The sequence below is a fragment of the Triticum urartu genome, chromosome 6A, assembly GCF_056163025.1.
Source record: "Triticum urartu cultivar PI428250 chromosome 6A, HENAU_Tu73, whole genome shotgun sequence".
Taxonomy (NCBI): Eukaryota; Viridiplantae; Streptophyta; class Magnoliopsida; order Poales; family Poaceae; genus Triticum; species Triticum urartu.
Window position 1 is genome coordinate 599,696,163 of NC_141878.1, and position 22,645 is coordinate 599,718,807.

General features: G+C 45.4%; 1 protein-coding gene and 1 pseudogene across 1 annotated transcript; one reads left to right on the plus strand and one right to left on the minus strand.

The window, feature by feature from the left end:
* Positions 1-2,280: 2,280 nt before the first annotated feature.
* Positions 2,281-12,926, plus strand: LOC147967076 (uncharacterized). Its single transcript, XM_087531036.1, has 2 exons — positions 2,281-2,438; positions 12,254-12,926. The coding sequence occupies exons 1-2, from the start codon at positions 2,281-2,283 to the stop codon at positions 12,924-12,926; spliced, it is 831 nt and encodes a 276-aa protein (XP_087387162.1).
* A 1,009-nt stretch (positions 12,927-13,935) lies between these two features.
* LOC125513127 (protein ACCELERATED CELL DEATH 6-like) lies at positions 13,936-21,792 on the minus strand (annotated as a pseudogene).
* Positions 21,793-22,645: the final 853 nt, after the last annotated feature.

Genomic DNA, 22,645 nt, shown 5'->3' on the forward strand with positions numbered 1-22,645 from the left:
CCTGTCGTCTGCCGTCGCCCCCTCCTGCGAGTCCTGCTGTGCCCCCCGCTGACGCACCGACTCCGCCTCCGCCTGTCCCGATGGCCTCCCCTCTACATCTTCTGCTTCCCAAGAAGGAGACCATGCGGGAAGGGGTGCTAGCGGCCGCCTCGCCTCCATCTTCACCCCGCTTGGCCGCCGTTCCCTCCCTGTCATTGGCTGCTGCTGGATGTGCGGGTGCATCCGCCATGTCTACTCATCTGGCGGCCCCGCCCAACCCGCCATGCTCCACGGCCTACGCCAGGCGCTGCCGCTCGACTCGACGCCGGTGACGTCTTCGCGGCGCAACGCCGGATCGATGCTGCTCGCCCGGTTGGCAGCCTCGCTCTTCCCATCTCGGAGCGGGCTGAGCTCCGGGCCGCGGCACGCAACCTTGTGCTAGGTACCCCGGTCATCCCCGCAAATTCTTCTACATGCTCTTTCTCAGCTTTGGAGTCGGTCCCACTTGGACACCTAGCTAAAATTGCGGCCGACTCCGATATAGTGTTCAGGGGGAAGTTGATCCCCCCTTAGTCCAGATCGAGGCCATTCGCGCTCGGGAAGTCCTCGATGGCCGGCTGGCGGAGGCCCGTGCTCGCTTAGCCTCCTCATCCTCCGAGGCTAGCGGCCCCCCTCCGTCCGCCCCGCCATCCTGCCCGGCTGCACCCGCCCCCCTGGATATCCGCGGCCGCACCCAGTCTCACACCGCTGCCCTTCGCGCACAAAGCACCTCCCGTGTCCTGAGGTCAAGCAGCCCCTCAATGGTGGTTTAATGTGGACTCTTTTCTAGAACATCCGTGGTTTCGGCTAGGATGGCCGGCGTAGGCAACTCATAGAATACATGCGCGAGGAGCGAATTGACATTGTAGCAATCCAAGAGACCATGCGAACTGACTTCACCCTGGCCGAGCTCGAGCACATGAGCTCTCACCTGTTTTCCTGGCATTGGCTCCCTTCTAGTGGGATCACTGGGCACTCTGGTGGCATCCTATTAGGTGTCAAGGATGCCAGTTTTGAGGTAGGTAGCATGGATAGGGGCGGGTTCTTCTTGAGCATGGAAATCTTCGAGCGCGCCCTGAACTTCAAATGGGAGATCATTATAGTTTATGGTCCCACCGATCACCGACGCTCAGCTCTCTTCCTCGAGGAGCTCAGGAGGAAGGTGGCAGCGGCCTGCCTCCCGGTTGTCATCGGTGGTGACTTCAACCTCCTCCGTTTTGCGAAGGATAAAAGTAACGACCTAGTGAGCTTCCCGCGCATGCAGATGTTTAACGACTGCATCGCTGACCTCGGTCTGCGGGAATTACATAGGATTGGTGCCAGGTTCACCTGGACCAACTGCCAGGCTGACCCGACTCGCTCCGTGTTGGATAGGGTCTTGGTATCTCCTGAGTGGGAGATGAGGTGCCCTCTTGCCTCTCTTCGCGCCATCACGAGTATTGGCTCGGACCACGTTCCTATGCTCCTTTCATCTCAGGACGAACGCCCCCACAACCCCTAGATTCCGCTTCGAGACCTTCTGGCTTAACCATAATGGATTTGCTAAGGCTGTGCGCGGCCGCTGGCTTGAGGCATGCCTCGCATCCCATAGGTCCATCTCTACGATGGACGAATGACACTTCTGTGCCAAGCGCTCTCGCCAGTTCATGAAAGGGTGGGGCGCGAATCTTGGGCGGGACCTACGTCTCCGGAAGAAGGCCCTCCTGGACTCCATTCAGGCCTTGGACCTTCGGGCTGACACGGTGGGTCTCTTGCCTGACGAGTGGATGCTGCGGTATGATCTAGAGGACCAGCTTATGGTCATCTACACTAACGAGGAGGCTTATTGGCGCCTTTGGGGTACCCAAAAGTGGGTCCTCAAGGGGGACGCTAACACCGCTTACTTCGAGGCGATCGCCAATGGTCGTAGGCAGCGTAATACCATCCCACTTCTGTGGGATGGCGAGACTTTATTACAGCGGCCTGCTGACATTCGCGCCCACGTTAATGGTTTCTATCGCGACCTGTTTTTAGCCCCCCTAGGGGGGGCTTAGCTCTTGCACCGCACTTCTAGGAGGTAGGGGGGGCTTAGCTCTTGCACCGCACTTCTAGGAGGGATCACAGTGCATCTCGGCCACGGATAATGCGATCCTCACGGCCCCGTTCTCCGAGGAGGAAGTGTGGCTTGCGATTAAAGGGATGAACCCCTCGTCCGCCCCGGGCTCTGACGGCCTCTCTGTTAAGTTCCTCCAGACGTTCTAGCCCGTCATCAAGCAGGAGGTCATGGCTCTCTTCGAGGAGTTCTATGTTGGCTCCATCGATCTCAAGCACCTAAACTATGGGATTATCACATTGATTCCAAAGGTCCCCGGCGCCTCCGACATCCGCCAGTTCTGCCCTATAACGGTGATCAATGTGATCTTCCGCATTCTTGCCAAGGGGTACGCTAATAGAGTGGCCCCTTTAGCGGACCGAATCACCCATCCGGACCAATCCGCCTTTATTCAGGGCCGATATATCTTGGATGGGGTTCTGGTCTTCTATGAAGTCCTGCACGAGGTCCGTTCCAAAAACCTCAAAGCAGTGTTTCTGAAGATTGACTTTCATAAGGCGTATGACACGGTTAGCTGGCCCTTCTTTCTGGAGGTGTTGCTGAGGAAAGGGTTTGATGATCGCTGGGTGTGCCGGGTCATGTAGATGGTCTCATCGGGTCGCACCGCGGTGAACATTAATGGGGAAATCGGGCCCTAATTCCCCACCTTTTGTGGGGCTAGACAAGGAGACCCCTTTTCCCCGTTCCTATTCAACATGTTGGTTGACGCCTTGGCCTCGATTCTGGATAAGGCCAAGGCCGCCGGGCACATCCTAGGCATTACCCCGCACTTGGTGGAGGGAGGCGGAGTATCCCTCCTCCAATACGCCGATGACACCATCATCATGGTGCAAGGCTCGGCGCCAGAGATCTCGAACTTGAAATTCCTTCTCCTATGCTTCCAAAACCTCTCGGGCCTCAAAATAAACTTCGATAAGAGCGAGGTGATGGTTCTAGGATATTCGCCCTCCAAGAGCCAGAGTATAGCTAACCGACTTAACTGTCGGTTGGGGACATTCCCTACTACCTACCTAGGGGTCCCCATTAGTGACTCCCGTATGTCCGTGGCGGACCTGCGGCCCTCAGTGCTCAAGATCAACCATTGCATCGAGCCGTGGCAGGGGCGATGGTTGTCTAAGGCAGCTCGTACGATCCTCATCAACTCGTCCGTTTCCAGTCTCCTTCTATTCATCATGAGTTTCTACAGCCTCCCCGAGACTCTTCACCATGAGATCGGTTCGATCCAGGACCAGTTCTATTGGGCTGGCGAGGGTGACAAGAAAAAGTACCATATGGTCCGCTGGACCGAAATCTGCAAGCCCCGCGACCAAGGTGGCCTTGGCATCATGTCCTCCAAACGCATGAACTTGGCCCTTCTCACTCGTTGGCTCTGGCGCATCACTAATGGTGATGGAGGCATGTGGTTGCAAATCGTGCGTCGTAAATACCTGCGCGGCCAGCCCCTCGCCTTCTGTGTTAGGTCTGGAGGGTCATGAAGGAAATATGCCCTAGAGGCAATAATAAAGTTATTATTTATTTCCTTATATCATGATAAAAGTTTATTATTCATGCTAGAATTGTATTAACCGGAAACATAATACATGTGTGAATACATAGACAAACAGAGTGTCACTAGTATGCCTCTACTAGACTAGCTTGTTAATCAAAGATGGTTATGTTTCCTAACCATGGACAAAGAGTTGTCATTTGATTAATAGGATCACATCATTAGTTGAATGATCTGATTGACATGACCCATTCCATTAGCTTAGCACCCGATCGTTTAGTATGTTGCTATTGCTTTCTTCATGACTTATACATGTTCATATGACTATGAGATTATGCAACTCCCGTTTGCCAGAGGAACACTTTGTGTGCTACCAAACGTCACAACGTAACTGGGTGATTATAAAGGAGCTCTACAGGTGTCTCCAAAGGTACATGTTGGGTTGGCGTATTTCGAGATTAGGATTTGTCACTCCGATTATCGGAGAGGTATCTCTGGGCCCTCTCGGTAATGCACATCACTTAAGGCTTGCAAGCATTGCAACTAATGAGTTAGTTGCGGGATGATGTATTACAGAACGAGTAAAGAGACTTGCCGGTAACGAGATTGAACTAGGTATGGGATATCGACGATCGAATCTCGGGCAAGTAACATACCGATGACAAAAGGAACAACGTATGTTGTTATGCGGTCTGACCGATAAAGATCTTCGTAGAATATGTAGGAACCAATATGGGCATCCAGGTCCCGCTATTGGTTATTGACCGGAGACGTGTCTCGGTCATGTCTACATTGTTCTCGAACCCGTAGGGTCCGCATGCTTAAGGTTACGATGACAGTTATATTATGAGTTTATGCATTTTGATGTACTGGAGGTTGTTCGGAGTCCCGGATGTGATCATGGACATGACGAGGAGTCTCGAAATGGTCGAGACATAAAGATTGATATATTGGAAGCCTATGTTTGGATATCGGAAGTGTTCCGGGTGAAATCGGGATTTTACCGGAGTACCGGGAGGTTACCGGAACCCCCCGGAAGCTATATGGGCCTTAATGGGCCTTAGTGGAAGAAGAGGAGAGGCAGCCAGGGCTGGGCCGTGCGCCCCTCCCCCCTAGTCCGAATAGTACAAGGAGAGAGGGGGCCGGCGCCCCCCTCCTTCTCTCTCTCTCTCTTCCCACCTCGCGAATCCCATTCCAACTAGGATTGGGGGAGAAGTCCTACTCCCGGAGGGAGTAGGACTCCTCCTGGCGCGCCCTATGATGGCCGGCCGGCCTCCCCCTCTTGAGCCTTTATATACGGAGGCAGGGGCACCCCAGAGAGACACAAGTTGATCCAGGTGATCATATTCTTAGCCATGTGTGGTGCCCCCTTCCACCATAGTCCTCGATAATATTGTAACGGTGTTTAGGCGAAGCCCTGCTGTAGTAGTACATCAAGATCGTCACCACGCCGTCGTGCTGACGGAACACTTCCCCGAAACTTTGCTGGATCGGAGTCTGGGGATCGTCATCGAGCTGAACGTGTGCTAGAACTCGGAGGTGCCGTAGTTTCAGTGCTTGATCAGTCGGGCCGTGGAGACGTATGACTACATCAACCAAACGCTTCTGTTGTCGATCTACAAGGTACGTAGATCATACTCTCCCCTCTCGTTGCTATGCATCACCATGATCTTGTGTGAACGTAGGAATTTTTTTGAAATTACTACGAAACCCTACAGTGGCATCCGAGCCTAGGTTTTATATGTTGATGTTATATGCACGAGTAGAACACAAGTGAGTTGTGGGCGATATAAGTCATACTGCTTACCAGCATGTCATACTTTGGTTCGGCGGTATTGTTGGATGAAGCGGCCCGGACCGACATTACGCGTACGCTTACGCGAGACCGGTTCTCCCGACGTGCTTTGCACATAGGTGGCTTGCGGGTGACAGTTTCTCCAACTTTAGTTGAACTGAGTGTGGCTACGCCCGGTCCTTGTGAAGGTTAAAACAGCACCAACTTGACAAACTATCGTTGTGGTTTTGATGCGTAGGTAAGATTGGTTCTTTCTTAAGCCCGTAGCAGCCACGTAAAACTTGCAACAACAAAGTAGAGGACGTCTAACTTGTTTTTGCAGGGCATGTTGTGATGTGATATGGTCAAAACGTGATGAGATATAAGTTGTTGTATGAGATGATCATGTTTTGTTGAAGTTATCGGCAACTGGCAAAAGCCTTATGGTTATCTCTTTATTGCATAAGATGCAAGCGCCAAATAGTTGCTTTACTTTATCGCTATGCGATAGCAATAGTTGCAAGAGCAATAGTTGGCGAGACGACCATGTGACGACACATTGATATAGATCAAGATGATGGAGATCATGGTGTCATGCCGGTGACGATAGAGATCATGACAGTACTTTGGAGATGGAGAACAAAGGCGCAAGATGATGATGGCCATATCATGTCACATATTTTGATTGCATGTGATGTTTATCTTTTATGCATCTTATCTTGCTTCGATTGACGGTAGCATTTTAAGATGATCTCTCACTAAATTATCAAGAAGTGTTCTCCCTGAGTATGCACCGTTGCGAAAGTTCTTCGTGCTGAGACACCACGTGATGATCGGGTGTGATAGGCTCTACATTCAAATACAACGGGTGCAAAACAGTTGCACATGCAGAATACTCAGGTTATACTTGACGAGCCAAGCATATACGGATATGGCCTCGGAACACGGAGACCGAAAGGTCGAGCGTGAATCATATAGTAGATATGATCAACATAGTGATGTTCACCAATGAAACTACTCCATCTCACGTGATGATCGGACTTGTTTAGTTGATTTGGATCACGTAATCACTTAGAGGATTAGAGGGATGTCTATCTAAGTGGGAGTTCTTTAAGTAATATGATTAATTGAACCTAAATTTATCATGAACTTAGTACCTGATAGTATCTTGCTTGTTTATGTATGATTGTAGATAAATGGCCCATGCTGTTGTTCCGTTAAAGTTTAATGCGTTCATTGAGAAAGCAAAGTTGAAACATGATGGTAGCAATTACACGGACTGGGTCCGTAACTTGAGGATTATCCTCATTGTTGCACAAAAGAATTACGTCCTGGAAGCACCGCTGGGTGCCAGGCCTGCTGCAGGAGCAACACCAGATGTTGTGAACGTCTGGCAGAGCAAAGCTGATGACTACTCGATAGTTCAGTGTGCCATGCTTTACGGCTTAGAACCGGGACTTCAACGACGTTTTGAACGTCATGGAGCATATGAGATGTTCCAGGAGTTGAAGTTAATATTTCAAGCAAATGCCCGGATTGAGAGACATGAAGTCTCCAATAAGTTCTATAGCTGCAAGATGGAGGAGAACAGTTCTGTCAGTGAGCATATACTCAAAATGTCTGGGTATAATAATCACTTGATTCAGATGTGAGTTAATCTTCCAGATGATTGTGTCATTGACAGAATTCTCCAATCACTGCCACCAAGCTACAAGAGCTTCGTGATGAACTATAATATGCAAGGGATGAATAAGACTATTCCCGAGCTCTTCGCAATGCTGAAAGCTGCGGAGGTAGAAATCAAAAAGGAGAATCAAGTGTTGATGGTCAACAAGAACACTAGTTTCAAGAAAAAGGGCAAAGGGAAGAAGAAGGGGAACTTCAAGAAGAACAGCAAACAAGTTGCTGCTCAAGAGAAGAAACCCAACTCTGGACCTAAGCCTGAAACTGAGTGCTTCTACTGCAAGCAGACTGGTCACTGGAAGCGGAACTGCCCCAAGTATTTGGCGGATAAGAAGGATGGCAAGGTGAACAAACGTATATGTGATATACATGTTATTGATGTGTACCTTACTAATGCTCGCAGTAGCACCTGGGTATTTGATACTGGTTCTGTTGCTAATATTTGCAACTCGAAACAGGGACTACGGATTAAGCGAAGATTGGCTAAGGACGAGGTGACGATGCGCGTGGGAAACGGTTCCAAAGTCGATGTGATCGCGGCCGGCACGCTACCTCTACATCTACCTTCGGAATTAATATTAGACCTAAATAATTGTTATTTGGTGCCAGCGTTAAGCATGAACATTATATCTGGATCTTGTTTGATGCGAGACAGTTATTCATTTAAATCAGAGAATAATGGTTGTTCTATTTATATGAGTAATATATTTTATGGTCATGCACCCTTGAAGAGTGGTCTATTCTTATTAAATCTCGATAGTAGTAACACACATATTCGTAATGTTGAAACCAAAAGATGCAGAGTTGATAATGATAGTGCAACTTATTTGTGGCACTGCCGTTTAGGTCATATCGGTGTAAAGCGCATGAAGAAACTCCATACTGATGGACTTTTGGAACCACTTGATTATGAATCACTTGGTACTTGCGAACCGTGCCTCATGGGCAAGATGACTAAAACACCATTCTCCGGTACTATGGAAAGAGCAACAAATTTGTTGGAAATCATACATACAGATGTATGTGGTCCGATGAATATTGAGGCTCGTGGCGGATATCGTTATTTTCTCACCTTCACAGATGACTTAAGCAGATATGGGTATATCTACTTAATGAAACATAAGTCTGAAACATTTGAAAAGTTCAAAGAATTTCAGAGTGAAGTTGAAAATCATCGTAACAAGAAAATAAAGTTTCTACGATCTGATCATGGAGGAGAATATTTGAGTTACGAGTTTGGTGTACATTTGAAACAATGCGGAATAGTTTCGCAACTCACGCCACCCGGAACACCACAGCGTAATGGTGTGTCCGAACGTCGTAATCGCACTTTACTAGATATGGTGCGATCTATGATGTCTCTTACTGATTTACCGCTATCGTTTTGGGGTTATGCTTTGGAGACGGCCGCATTCACGTTAAATAGGGCACCATCAAAATCCGTTGAGACGACGCCTTATGAACTATGGTTTGGCAAGAAACCAAAGTTGTCATTTCTGAAAGTTTGGGGCTGCGATGCTTATGTGAAAAAGCTTCAACCTGATAAGCTCGAACCCAAATCAGAGAAATGTGTCTTCATAGGATACCCAAAGGAGACTGTTGGGTACACCTTCTATCCCAGATCCGAAGGCAAGACATTTGTTGCCAAGAATGGATACTTTCTAGAGAAGGAGTTTCTCTCGAAAGAAGTGAGTGGGAGGAAAGTAGAACTTGACGAGGTAACTGTACCTGCTCCCTTATTGGAAAGTAGTGCATCATAGAAAACTGTTTCTGTGACACCTACACCAATTAGTGAGGAAGCTAATGATAATGATCATGAAACTTCAGAACAAGATACTACTGAACCTCGTAGATCAACCAGAGTAAGATCCGCACCAGAGTGGTACGGTAATCCTGTTCTGGAAGTCATGCTAATAGATCATGATGAACCTACGAACTATGAAGAAGCGATGGTGTGCCCAGATTCCGCAAGATGGCTTGAAGCCATGAAATCTGAGATGGGATCCATGTATGAGAACAAAGTATGGACTTTGGTTGACTTGCCCGATGATCGGCAAGCAATTGAGAATAAATGGATCTTCAAGAAGAAGACTGACGCCGACGGTAATATTACTGTCTACAAAGCTTGACTTGTCGCAAAAGGGTTTCGGCAAGTTCAAGGGATTGACTACGATGAGACCTTCTCACCCGTAGCGATGCTTAAGTCTGTCCGAATCATGTTAGCAATTGCCGCATTTTATGACTATGAAATTTGGCAGATGGATGTCAAAACTGCATTCCTGAATGGATTTCTGGAAGAAGAAGTTGTATATGATGCAACCAGAAGGTTTTGTCGATCCAAAGGGAGCTAACAAAGTGTGCAAGCTCCAGCGATCCATTTATGGACCGGTGCAAGCCTCTCGGAGTTGGAATAAACGCTTTGATAGTGTGATCAAAGCATTTGGTTTTATACAGACTTTTGCAGAAGCCTGTATTTACAAGAAAGTGAGTGGGAGCTCTGTAGCATTTCTGATATTATATGTGGATGACATATTACTGATTGGAAATGATATAGAATTTCTGGATAGCATAAAAGGATACTTGAATAAGAGTTTTTTAATGAAAGACCTCGGTGAAGCTGCTTACATATTAGGCATAAAGATCTATAGAGATAGATCGAGACATTTAATTGGACTTTCACAAAGCACATACCTTGACAAGATTTTGAAGAAGTTCAAAATGGATCAAGCAAAGAAAGGGTTCTTGCCTGTGTTACAAGGTGTGAAGTTGAGTAAGACTCAACGCCCGACCACTGCAGAAGATAGAGAGAAGATGAAATATGTTCCCTATGCTTCAGCCATAGGCTCTATCATGTATGCAATGCTGTGTACCAGACCTGATGTGTGCCTTGCTATACGTCTAGCAGGGAGGTACCAAAGTAATCCACGAGTGGATCACTGGACAGCGGTCAAAAACATCCTGAAGTACCTGAAAAGGACTAAGGATATGTTTCTCGTATATGGAGGTGACAAAGAGCTCATCGTAAACGGTTACGTTGATGCAAGCTTTGACACTGATCCGGACGATTCTAAATCGCAAACCGGATACGTATTTACATTAAACGGTGGAGCTGTCAGTTGGTGCAGTTCTAAACAAAGCGTCGTGGCGGGATATACGTGTGAAGCGGAATACATAGCTGCTTCAGAAGCAGCAAATGAAGGAGTCTGGATGAAGGAGTTCATATCCGATCTAGGTGTCGTACCTAGTGCATCGGGTCCAATGAAAATCTTTTCTGACAATACTGGTGCAATTGCCTTGGCAAAGGAATCCAGATTTCACAAGAGAACCAAGCACATCAAGAGACGCTTCAATTCCATCCGGGATCTAGTCCAGGTGGGAGACATAGAGATTTGCAAGATACATACGGATCTGAATGTTGCAGACCCGTTGACTAAGCCTCTTCCACGAGCAAAACATGATCAGCACCAAGGCTCCATGGGTGTTAGAATCATTACTGTGTAATCTAGATTATTGACTCTAGTGCAAGTGGGAGACTGAAGGAAATATGCCCTAGAGGCAATAATAAAGTTATTATTTATTTCCTTATATCATGATAAAATTTTTATTATTCATGCTAGAATTGTATTAACCGGAAACATAATACATGTGTGAATACATAGACAAACAGAGTGTCACTAGTATGCCTCTACTAGACTAGCTTGTTAATCAAGGATGGTTATGTTTCCTAACCATGGACAAAGAGTTGTCATTTGATTAACAGGATCACATCATTAGTTGAATGATCTGATTGACATGACCCATTCCATTAGCTTAGCACCCGATCGTTTAGTATGTTGCTATTGCTTTCTTCATGACTTATACATGTTCCTATGATTATGAGATTATGCAACTCCCGTTTGCCAGAGGAACACTTTGTGTGCTACCAAACGTCACAACGTAACTGGGTGATTATAAAGGAGCTCTACAGGTGTCTCCAAAGGTACATGTTGGGTTGGCATATTTTGAGATTAGGATTTGTCACTCCAATTGTCGGAGAGGTATCTCTGGGCCCTCTCGGTAATGCACATCACTTAAGCCTTGCAAGCATTGCAACTAATGAGTTAGTTGCGGGATGATGTATTACAGAACGAGTAAAGAGACTTGCCGGTAACGAGATTGAACTAGGTATGGGATATCGACGATCGAATCTCGGGGAAGTAACATACCGATGACAAAAGGAACAACGTATGTTGTTATGCGGTCTGACCGATAAAGATCTTCGTAGAATATGTAGGAACCAATATGGGCATCCAAGTCCCGCTATTGGTTATTGACCGGAGACGTGTCTCGGTCATGTCTATATTGTTCTCGAACCCGTAGGGTCCGCACGCTTAAGGTTACGATGACAGTTATATTATGAGTTTATGCATTTTGATGTACCGAAGGTTGTTCGGAGTCCCGGATGTGATCACGGACATGACGAGGAGTCTCGAGATGGTCGAGACATAAAGATTGATATATTGGAAGCCTATGTTTGGATATCGGAAGTGTTCCGGGTGAAATCGGGATTTTACCGGAGTACCGGGAGGTTACCGGAACACCCCGGAAGCTATATGGGCCTTAATGGGCCTTAGTGGAAGAAGAGGAGAGGCAGCCAGGGCTGGGCCGCGCGCCGCTCCCCCCTAGTCCGAATAGGACAAGGAGAGAGGGGGCCGGCGCCCCCCTCCTTCTCTCTCTCTCTTTTCCTCCTGGCGCGCCCTATGATGGCCGGCCGGCCTCCCCCTCTTGAGCCTTTATATACGGAGGCAGGGGCACCCTAGAGAGACACATGTTGATCCAGGTGATCATATTCTTAGCCGTGTGCGGTGCCCCCTTCCACCATAGTCCTCGATAATATTGTAACGGTGTTTAGGCGAAGCCCTGCTGCAGTAGTACATCAAGATCGTCACCACGCCGTCGTGCTGACGGAACTCTTCCCCGACACTTTGCTGGATTGGAGTCCGGGGGTCGTCATCGAGCTGAACGTGTGCTAGAACTCGGAGGTGCCGTAGTTTCGGTGCTTGATCAGTCGGGCCGTGGAGACGTACGACTGCATCAACCAAACGCTTCCGTTGTCGATCTACAAGGTACGTAGATCATACTCTCCCCTCTCGTTGCTATGCATCACCATGATCTTGCGTGAACGTAGGAAATTTTTTGAAGTTACTACGAAACCCTATAGGTCACAGTGCTGGCAGTCTGTCATTCAGCTCCTACCGGTCCTCCGCATTGGGACATCCATCTCAATCAGGACAGGGACATCCACGCTGTTTTGGCTTGACCGCTGGGCTCGGGACTTCCCCTTCGCGGCGAGGTTTCCCGACCTCTTCTCCATCGTCGTTGAGTCTAGGATTTCCGTCGAGGCGGCCCTTGTTGACTTAGGGCGCCTCGTGTTCTGCCGGCCCTTTGGGCCCCCGGAGGTTGCCGCTTGGCACGATCTCCTTGATGTTGTGGCTCTTCATGAGCCGGACCTTTCTCAGCCCCTCGACCGCCAGTCCTGGCGCCTCGAGCCATCCGGCCGATTCTCTACGAAGTCCCTATACCGCGCCATTGCGCCCTCCCCTTGCCCGCCAGTTTTCGAGTATATTTGGACCATCCACCTGCCACTTAAGATCAGAATCTTCATGTGGCAATGGATCCGTGGCCGGCTCCCCTCTGGCATGGAAGTGATCAAGCGCCACGCCCCGGGTGACGGTATCTGCCCCCTATGTGGGACGGAAGAGACCTCAAATCGCATCTTCTTCTCGTGCGTGTCCGCCCAGTTCCTCTGGGGCTGCCTCTGGGAGGCGATCGGTGGCATTTGGTGTAACACCAACTTCCCTGATCTCCTTGCCGAGATTCAGGCCTCCCCGTGATGGGCCGCCACATTAGGTGGTTGCTCATTGGGGTGCTTACGTGGACGCTCTGGACTGTGTGTAATAAGCTTGTTATTCAGCAGGTTCCTCTCCGCCGCGCTACTGATGCTGTGTTCAAATTATGTGGTTACTTGCAGCTCTGGCGGCCGCTTAGCCGTCACCAGGACCGGGATGCCATCACCACCATCATCTCCGACCTGCACGCGATGGCTCTTCGCTTGGCGCCGCCACTCCCCCCCCCCCCCCCCCCCCCCCCGCCGCCCGAGCCAGATTAGCTCCTTCCTGGATGCCGCGGTTGTCCCGCCTTCTTTTTTTGTTTCTCTTGTTAGGGCTTGTTGAGCTGTGCCCTCAGCTGCACCTATTTGTACTCTATGTTCGTGTGACTGTGTGGGTGTGTGGGTGAACTCTTGTGTACCGTTTGGCTCTGGTGGTTTGCTTTATTTTTAAAGCGGGGCGAAAGCTTTTTGGGTATAGGTGGCATGCCAAATTTTACAAGTAGCATGATCTTGCTGTCAATTTTTTTGCAAACAGTTTAGAGGAATATATACTCATAATACTGTTAGAAAGATCAATTCACAACAGAATAACATAGCTCCTTCAATTAGGTTAGACGAGTCATAAGTATCAGCTGGACAATACATTTGCTTACACTGGTACAAGCACATTAACTCTTGAAGAAAGAAAAGTCTAATCACAGCAGCACACTTACATGATTAATTAAAGTTCTGAAGAAACCTAATTCTGGTGATTGTAGATTCTAAATCTCCAATTGGTAATGTGAGAAAAGCCACACTTATAAAAGATATTAATGATACATATGTGTAATATGCGTCAATTTGGCCCTCTTCAAGCAGATGGTGCCGGTGGTTGTGCCGGTGGTTCCACTGCGCCACTGGTGTAAGTTGGCACAGCTAACACAAAGGCCATTAGTAGCCATAGAAGAAGGGGCACAAATATTGCTGCTGCAAACGGCTTTGCCCAGAATATCCCGTAACATACCCCATTTCTCTTACAGAGTGCTGTGAACAGAAACAAAGACATGGTTGCCCATTCCAAAACTGGATAGATCATTACGAGCATACTGATGAGAGTCACTGCATTGGCAGCCACAGGAGCAACTGGAGCTAACATCATATAGGTACCCAATGCAAACGCAGCCATAAAAAATACCATCGAAAAATATACGGCACCGCTGGCTCTTTGAAATTGCCCTACTCGCCTCCGATTGGGTAGCGTGGGATTTCCAGTAATAATGAGAATAATTATACTGATGGCTGAAAAAGCGAAGGCAAGTGTGTTGGTTATGATGAATAAATTAAAAAAAATGATCCAGCAAGTGTTGGTGAGCCAGCATTATTGTGTTCATCGGCTCTGTAACCTCCAGGCATGGTGAAAGTTGCACCAAACGTAACGGTTGCAATTAGGACGGCACCAATACATTGACTTTGTGTCCCTTCTTTTACTTGATTCAATATATGCATTTCATCCTGTTTTGCTTGGTCAATATCATATTCATTCAAGTAAACTTGGTGCAAAAAACCCCTTTTAGTATTGACATATCTGAGTGCATTGAGTATTCTTGATTCCTACAAAATCAGAATAAATAAAAATTAAACCATGCAAATCTCAGTTGTTCATGTTCACCTCCAAGGCATGATTGAAAATTAAAATGATCATATATATATATATTACCCCTTTCATACATAGTCCTTCAGGAAGATTGTGATGCGCTATATCTAACGGCGTCAGCCCTTTCTCATTCAATAAATCCAGGTTTACTTGTCTATTCCCTAATAGAGAACAAAACATCCTCATACTTCCTTTTCTTACAGCTAGGTGCAGTGCAGTGTTCCCATCTTTGTCTTGCATATTCAAAATCCATGACAGGGATATGTTTCGGCAAGCATAATCTACTGTCCCCATTTCCATTTTGTCAACTGCAACATGAAGAAATGTCCTTCCCCTAGCATCACGCAAACCAGCGCAATTGGGCGACTTCCTAATGAAATGAGTGATGGCCGATGTTGCACCAACGGATGCAGCCACATGTGTGGGAAATGATCCATTGTGGTCCTGTTGATACAATGCATCTGCAAGTGCTATCAATACTTGTGAACGCATTTGCCATAGAGAAGCCACAATGGCAAAGTGAAGAGGTGTACTTCCGTTTTTATCCCCTTGTAATGTAAGATCGTTGTTCCACTCTAACAACATCTGCGTAAGATCTGCAAGTGGTATCTATCTGTTAAACCAACCAATATGAGAGATAAAAAGCACTATGAATAGGAGCTAAACCATATGTGTACATGCACCAGTATATGAAATCAAGGTAACGTGCGCTAGATGTTTATGCAGTAGTGGTTAGTGGAGTGTTATGGTTCATGACACTTGACATGTTTGTCCTACTAACCATGTTTATTCTTGATCGAGGAGTTGCAACATGGGCGATATAAAATAGAGTCTCTTCGTTATTTTCGACAAAAGGTGAATTTTACTAGCTCAAAATAGACCATCAAGAGGATACAAATACAATAACCACACACCTGGCCTCTGCATAGCTAGGATGCACACAAGCCAACCTAAATGCACGCACACAAAAAAGACGCCGACAAATAGCAAAGTCGTATAAGACCGATGTTATGCGTAGGTGGTGAAAAGACCCTCAAAGCGATCAGATTCGTGATAGACAAACTACAACATGATCATATCCGCACCAATTTTCTCATGACAACACATATGGATGGTAAGATTCTTCAACAGCAATGCCTTCAGGAAGGGAGCGCGGTCAATCGCCGTCATCACCGGAACCAACGTCGCAAATCTAGAATCTAGGTTTTCATCCTGAAGAACCAGTTCTAGCATTTCCATGCAATACCTTCAACAAGATAACAACGTAAAAACATCGCCATTGCTAGATATGAACACGTAGTGCAGACCTAGGCTATCACCCCGGAGCTCGAGATCGGGTGCTGGAGTAGCACCACCATCGACGTCATTTATGTTTTGCCTCCACAATTTTTCTCTAGTCCCAGCAGGTAAATGCAGTGTGGACCAACGATGCTGCAAACATTCCCTACGGCAACTCGATGTCCATAGTTTGTATCTCTCCGCCTAAGAGGAACGTGGCTGCGAGGGCGCACGAAGCCCGCACTACTAGGAAATACCTTGTAGGTAGAACCTTAACAGTAGCATGGTGTTATTGGCCACCGCTACTGCTACTTAGCAGTAGCGCTGGACGTAGCGCTACACGTAAGTCTATAACAGTAGCAATGTCCCCCCACCAAGCACTACTACTGGGGTTGTTGTCCCCACCTCACCCGCCGGGGCTACCCGCGGTCGCTGTGTGTGTGCCAAAAAACCCTCGCTACTGCTAAACTTATATCAGTAGCACTGGTCTACGGCACACTGCTACCACTGTGTGTGCACTGTGTTAGAAAGTGAGCCTCGCTTATCAGCATCGCGAGTATTGTACCAGTGCTACAAGCAGTTTGTTCGGCAGTAGCACGGGCCTCCGGCCCAACGCTACCACTAATCTGACCTTATCCCACCCGTCCGTCCATTTCCTTGCTCATCAGTCACTCTAGCTCTCACTCTCTCGCGCGCTCTCCTCTCCTTGTCTCAGCCGCCATCACCAGCCACCATCGCCCTCCTACGCCGTCGCCAGACCACCATCAGATTATAAAATTTTAGGTATAGATAATTTTCAATTATAGAAATGTATTAGAATGCTATATGACAAATTTTTAGATATCAAATTTAGTAATAGGAATTTTTAGTAAATTAGGTATATAATTTTTTAGTAACTTTCTTTATCAATATAGAAATGTATTGGAAAATTGAATTATTTTTTGTCATTATCACTTTGTCATCAAAGAATGCTATACGAGAGTTGATGATCTAAAATTTTCACTCGGTAGAATATGTAGGCTTTGTAGTGTCGCGTCTCCCTGGAGTGATCGTCGTTGGAGCTTCGTATACTCCTCTACACCTGAGTCGGTGAGCTAAAAGTCAACCTCCTCCTTTTTGAAGTACTAGAGTATTTAGTTATGCTTTTTGTCCAAATAAAATGTCTGGGTTATATATGTAGTAGTCTTAGATGAGTAGCTGTGACAATGTGAAGCTAGTTTTTTAAAATGATAATTGATCGAAATAGAATTTAAACATCATTGTATGTGTATGGACATCTTTGTATCGCAGGAAAAATCCGAGTTGCCTATTTTTTGCCAGAGTTGATTCATTTTTGTTCCGGGAAATTTCAGGCACTCGATATGCCCTATTTTAGCAAAGGTCATGCCAAATTTTTCCGTGAATTTTAGCATGACTTGTGCTAGAATATGTAGGAAATATCGAGTGCCCTGGATTTTCCAGAAAGAGAATTAATCGATATTTCGGGCTGACTTTAAGTCTTTCAGGCTCCATACATGATAGTAAAAAAACAGTGAGGGAGAGTGTGCACCATATATGAGAGAATAACAATGCCGACTGTTGTCGTGGGGGTCACTTCTCTTCCTTCTTCTCGTGATATACCTTGGTAATGCACGAGAGAAGGAGGGGAAGCGACCATTCCTGACGGTCGAAATATCTGTGAGGGAGTGTCCACCATATATGAGAGAGGAAGAATCCTGACTGTTGTCGTGGGGGTAACTTCTTCATTCGAAGGTGCTAGACATTTTGGTGTAATGCACTTTTGAATGGCGGACGATGGGAGAACGATAGCTATGGATCGGGACGCCTGGATATCGCCCACGAGTGACAAGGGAGTGTGATCCTGTTTTTGTTTTTTTGGGAGGTCTGGCTTCCTAGCTTGAGTGTTTTCAAGTAGAGTTTCTTTAGACACAGCCAATTCAATATGGATGAAATTAAGTAGTAGTTTTCAAATAGAGCTTCTGGATTATTTAGATGGATTGCTTATTGACCTTTATGAACATTTTTTATGTGGTTGAGCACTCCATTAGATGGTTTTTCCAGCATAGTAGACACTAGGAGAACAAATGATTGTGCAATTGAACTTGTCCTAGGATGTGGGGAGTCAAGTAAGGTTCAAATATTTAGACCAATTTTGTTCCAAATGCAAGCTTCAAACAATTGACCACAGGAACCAACAATCCCATGGTGGAATGCGCAGATTAGCTCATTTATATATCACTCAGACTGAAGATGTGGATAGACTCCCTAAGAGCATGGTTAATACTACATCCGCTGCTAACTATATGATATTGCCATTTTGCATATAGCCACGCTTATAGCCGGCAAGTATAAGAACAAGTTTAATAGTAGAGCCAAGTGACGGCTATAAGTTGCCATGTCATGTATAGCCAGCTTTAAAGCCAACATGCATCTTCATTTCTTATTAGGTCCACAATATTTTAGAATATGTAAAGTTTACACCGTTCGCAATATTTGGATTGTTTATTTCCCTTTTTTGGCAGATATGAGCTCAACCCCTTTGATTTGGCCTAAACGAAGAAAATAGAGGTAAATACACCGGGAGTTATAAAACTTGCACACGACGGTTAGTTTGGTGCATAAACTTGTAAAATACGTGTTTCTAGTCATCTACTTGTCCTGTCGTTCATATACAGTGCTTTCAGTTGTATTCGGCTATATCCCGCGCACACATGGCGTGCCAAGTTGGGGGGGGGGGGGGGGGGGGGGCACTGTCAGGGGCTGAGGCTGTGGATAATCCTCCAGCACTGTTTTTTTTTTCTTCAGAAAAGACCCTTATATGTCAGGGGATGGAATTCGAACCGACGGCCTGCTACGATTAGCAGCGCATGCATAACCACTCAAACCGACGAACATACACTGTTAATTACACAAAATGTGCTTAAATAAAATAAAAAACACCGATGTGTCAGGGGATGGAATTCGAACCGACGGCCTGCTATGATTAGCAGCGCATGCATAACCACTCAAACCGACGAACATACACTGTTAATTACACAAAATTTGCTTAAATAAAATAAAAAACACCGATGTGTCAGGGGATGGAATTCGAAACGACGACCTGCTACGATTAGCGGCGCATGCATAACCACTCAAACCGACGAACATACACAGTACTAATTAAAGTAGAAATTGAAATGAAAAACGGTGTGCAAAAGAGGGACAACTTATATTCTTCTTTCTTTTTTGTATTCTTCTTTCTTTTTTCCTATGTAAGAAAACAACTTATATTCTAGATAAAATTTTCAAACAAATCGACTAAATTTCTGTTTAAATTTGAAATCTAGATGAAAAGAAATTTAGTGCAGAATGAATGTATGTAAGTTTTTTTAACAAATCAAGTAAATTTAGTTTGAATTTAAATAATTTTAACTTAAAAAAACTAGTGCAGAATGAATGCATGTAAATTCTTGTAGGCAAGTGGATGACTTTTATTAATTTGAATAATTTTAAATTTGAAAATCTAGATAAAAGGACATCTAGTGCAGAACCAATGTACATAAAGTTTTCACAGAAATCAACTAAACTTTTGTTTCAAATCTCATAATTTTGACTTAGAATATTTAGTACAGAATGAATGAACATAAATTCTTTTGGACAAATGAATGAAATTTTTGTTTGAATATGAATAATTTTAAACTTGAAAAATCTAGATAAATAAAATAGAGGTCAGAATGATACGTAATTATTTTAGACAAATCAGCTATTTTCTGTATTCGAATATTTTTAAATTAAAAATCTAGATAAAAGAATATATAGGGCATAATAAAGTACACAAATTTCTTTCGCAGAAATCAACGGAAAATTTGTTTGAATTTGAAATTTAGATAAAATAAAGTATAGTTGAGCAGATTTTTCTGAAAGAAAATTAAAATTTGAATAATTTTAAGTCTGAAAAAAATAGACTGCTCAATTAAAATGATCCCACTCTCCGTGATAATATGTATATGTTATGACGAATTTTATTCCCTCCGTAGTTTTGTAAAATAGAACAAGATAAATAACAACATACACACGAACATTTCTATTCCCTGTATAAACATTTTTTAGAAATGTGTGAACATTTTAAAAATGCAACTTATGTTTTGTTAGTTACACAAATATTTTTAACAATGTTTAAGCATTTTTTAGTGTCACATACTTTTAATTTAACGCATGCACATTTGTTAAATGTCACAAACAACAGAACATAAGCTGTTTTTTCACATAAGTTTATTCCTGCAGGGAATAATACGACAGGTTTTTAGTTTTCGTTTATTCCTTTGTTGGGCCGAGCGAACATTGTGTTAAAACACATAACGTTTGCGAGTTATACATCAACTTATTCCTGGTTGAGTGGCTGCTGCACTTATGAAGTGAGAAGGGTGTCAGTTAGAATCCCCTGCCGCTATTTTTTTATTCCTGTTTCTCGTCGCAAGACACTATGTGCTGACACATGCTTAATTAAATATAAGCCGAGGATAATTTCTTCAAAAAAGAAACAAAGATAATCCGTGGCTCACCCAATACCTCATCACTCACACTGACTGACATGTGGACCGCATTCGTGCTGGCACGTCACGTGAGCAGGAGATACGGCTGGATACGGAAGAAGTGACCGTATCTACACGCATAGACAAGTTATGTGACTGTAATGATGTATTTTATAACTTTTAGAACTAAACTGAATATTAGGGCCTGTTTGGAAATGGTCTGGCTCCTCCAAATCCTCGACTCCGGGTCCTCCTCCCGAAATGCTGCTCCTTGTAAAAAATAGCCCTAGAAAAAACTATTCAACAGCTCTGCTCCGCTCCTGATTCACTCGTGGCGGTGGATGAAACAGAAACGAGCAAGTCGTGTGGCCACTCTGAACCGTTTTTCACTTAGCGGTGGCAGTTCCTTTGTAATTTTATCAACTCCATGATTTTAAAGATCTGAGATCTAGGAAACAGCCGCTCCGCATAACTGCGCTGAAGCCGGCTCCACTCCGCGTTTTCAGCTCCGTGGAGGTCTAGCGTTCAGCGCCGACCCACCAACTCCGGGAGAGGAGTTGAGGAGCAGAGAGAAACCGAACACACCCTTAGATGCAAGTTCTATGACTGCCACTAATATCACCTCAAGAAAATATGTCCGATCTTCAAGACTAACTAAATACTCTACTACTAGTCCCAGTGATATAAATTTTGAACCTAACAACACACTAACAGTCCTCGATGCATATGGTAAAATAGTAAGGAGGCAAGTGTATACCAAATAATACTATATATCTAAAGATGGTAGGTGAACTTGAGATTTAAAAGTTCGTACCTTGGCTCCGCTGAACAGCAACATGCAATGCAGTTCGTCCATTTGGTCCAGAGTATGAAAGAAACCCGGTGCTCAACTGGTAGAGTGTTTTTGCAATGTTTCCATTTTCCAGTAAGATGGCGAGATACAAGGGCGAAGTACCTTCTGCAGGAAGAGTGGCCAACTCTGGATCACGAGTCATGAGCAAATTGACCATATCAATGTCCTCAATGCGGACGGCCTCGTGCAAGGCTGTCTCTTTGAGCTTGTTTTGTGTTTCCAGCAGCCCCTTAGCATTGTTAATACCCTGACCATTGGCCAGATCAATGAGAAAAGACACCATTGGGAAGTTGCCCGCCCGTGCAGCACAGTGCAGGGGTGTATCTCCATCGTTGTTTTGCACGAAGAGGAGGCTGGGTGCCTTGTCGTAGAGGAGGCCGGCCTTGTTTATGGAATCCTCAGAATCGCCATAGACGGCGGCCACCAAGTGAAGAAGGGTGTCACCTCCAACGGTGACCGCGTACAAAAGAGGTGGCTGCCTCGTCGAGCTTCCGAGGGTGTGTGCGGCTGGTGTCCCGTTGAGGAGTGATTCCAGATCATGGAAAGAGCCAAAGCAGGCCAGTGCTAGCAGCCTGGCATCCATCTTGTGTTCCATGGTGGTCGTTGCCGGAGGAGAAGCATTTTCCACAGCAGGTGAGCTAGGACTACTGCTCGAGGACATTGAGCACGACACGATCGGACGAGGTGGGGAGTGGAAATGGGAGTGGAAACTCTGGGGCTGGTGTGGACTGCGAATGTATGGATGTAGTGAAGTAGAGGAGTGTGTGTCCAAGCTGTGCCTGTCAATGGATATATGTAGAACGACGAGAGCAAACAATGAGTGCAGAGCGGAACCACGAGAGGAAGCAAGGGATGCGGAGGGGTGGGTGAGATGAGCTGAGCAGGAGACGACCGCGGCGACTTGGGGTCAAGGCCGTGTCATCAGTCATCACCAATAAAATAGCCCTTCTCCCTCCTACTTTACATAAAACTTTGACGGCACCGGCGCATAATTTAGGCTTTACAACTAACAGGATGTCTCTAATAAGATAATCCTTCTACTCTCCACCTTTAAAAACCGTTCACATAACTTTAGCACCATCCCATGCTCTCAGTAACAGATTTATATCTACATCTGCCAAGGGCCCTTGTTAAAGGAAATAAATTGACAAGGAATCTCAGGAGTTCAAACACCTTGCAGTACTTTTCCCTCAAAAAAAAAAAAACACCTTGCAGTACTAGGACTTTTTTTTTGCCGGGTTTGCAGTACTAGGCCTTGGAGCTTGGTATATACCGCTGCCAACTTTCATTCTAGATATTGGCCATGCAAATTTTCCAAATATGTTAACTTTTACTATACCTAATATCTACGATATCAAATTATACTTTACGGTATATCTAACGATATTTGTTCTGTGCTGTAGATATTGATATTTTTATAGGCTTTTTAAAATTTTACAAATTTTAAG

Excerpts from the sequence above, each read along its gene's own strand:
- LOC147967076 (XM_087531036.1), top strand. The coding sequence starts at position 2,281 with ATGGCTCTCTTCGAGGAGTTCTATGTTGGCTCCATCGATCTCAAGCAC. Across the intron at positions 2,439-12,253 it reads TTCCGCATTCTTGCCAAGGG|GTCACAGTGCTGGCAGTCTG; the intron begins GTACGCTAATAG and ends GAAACCCTATAG.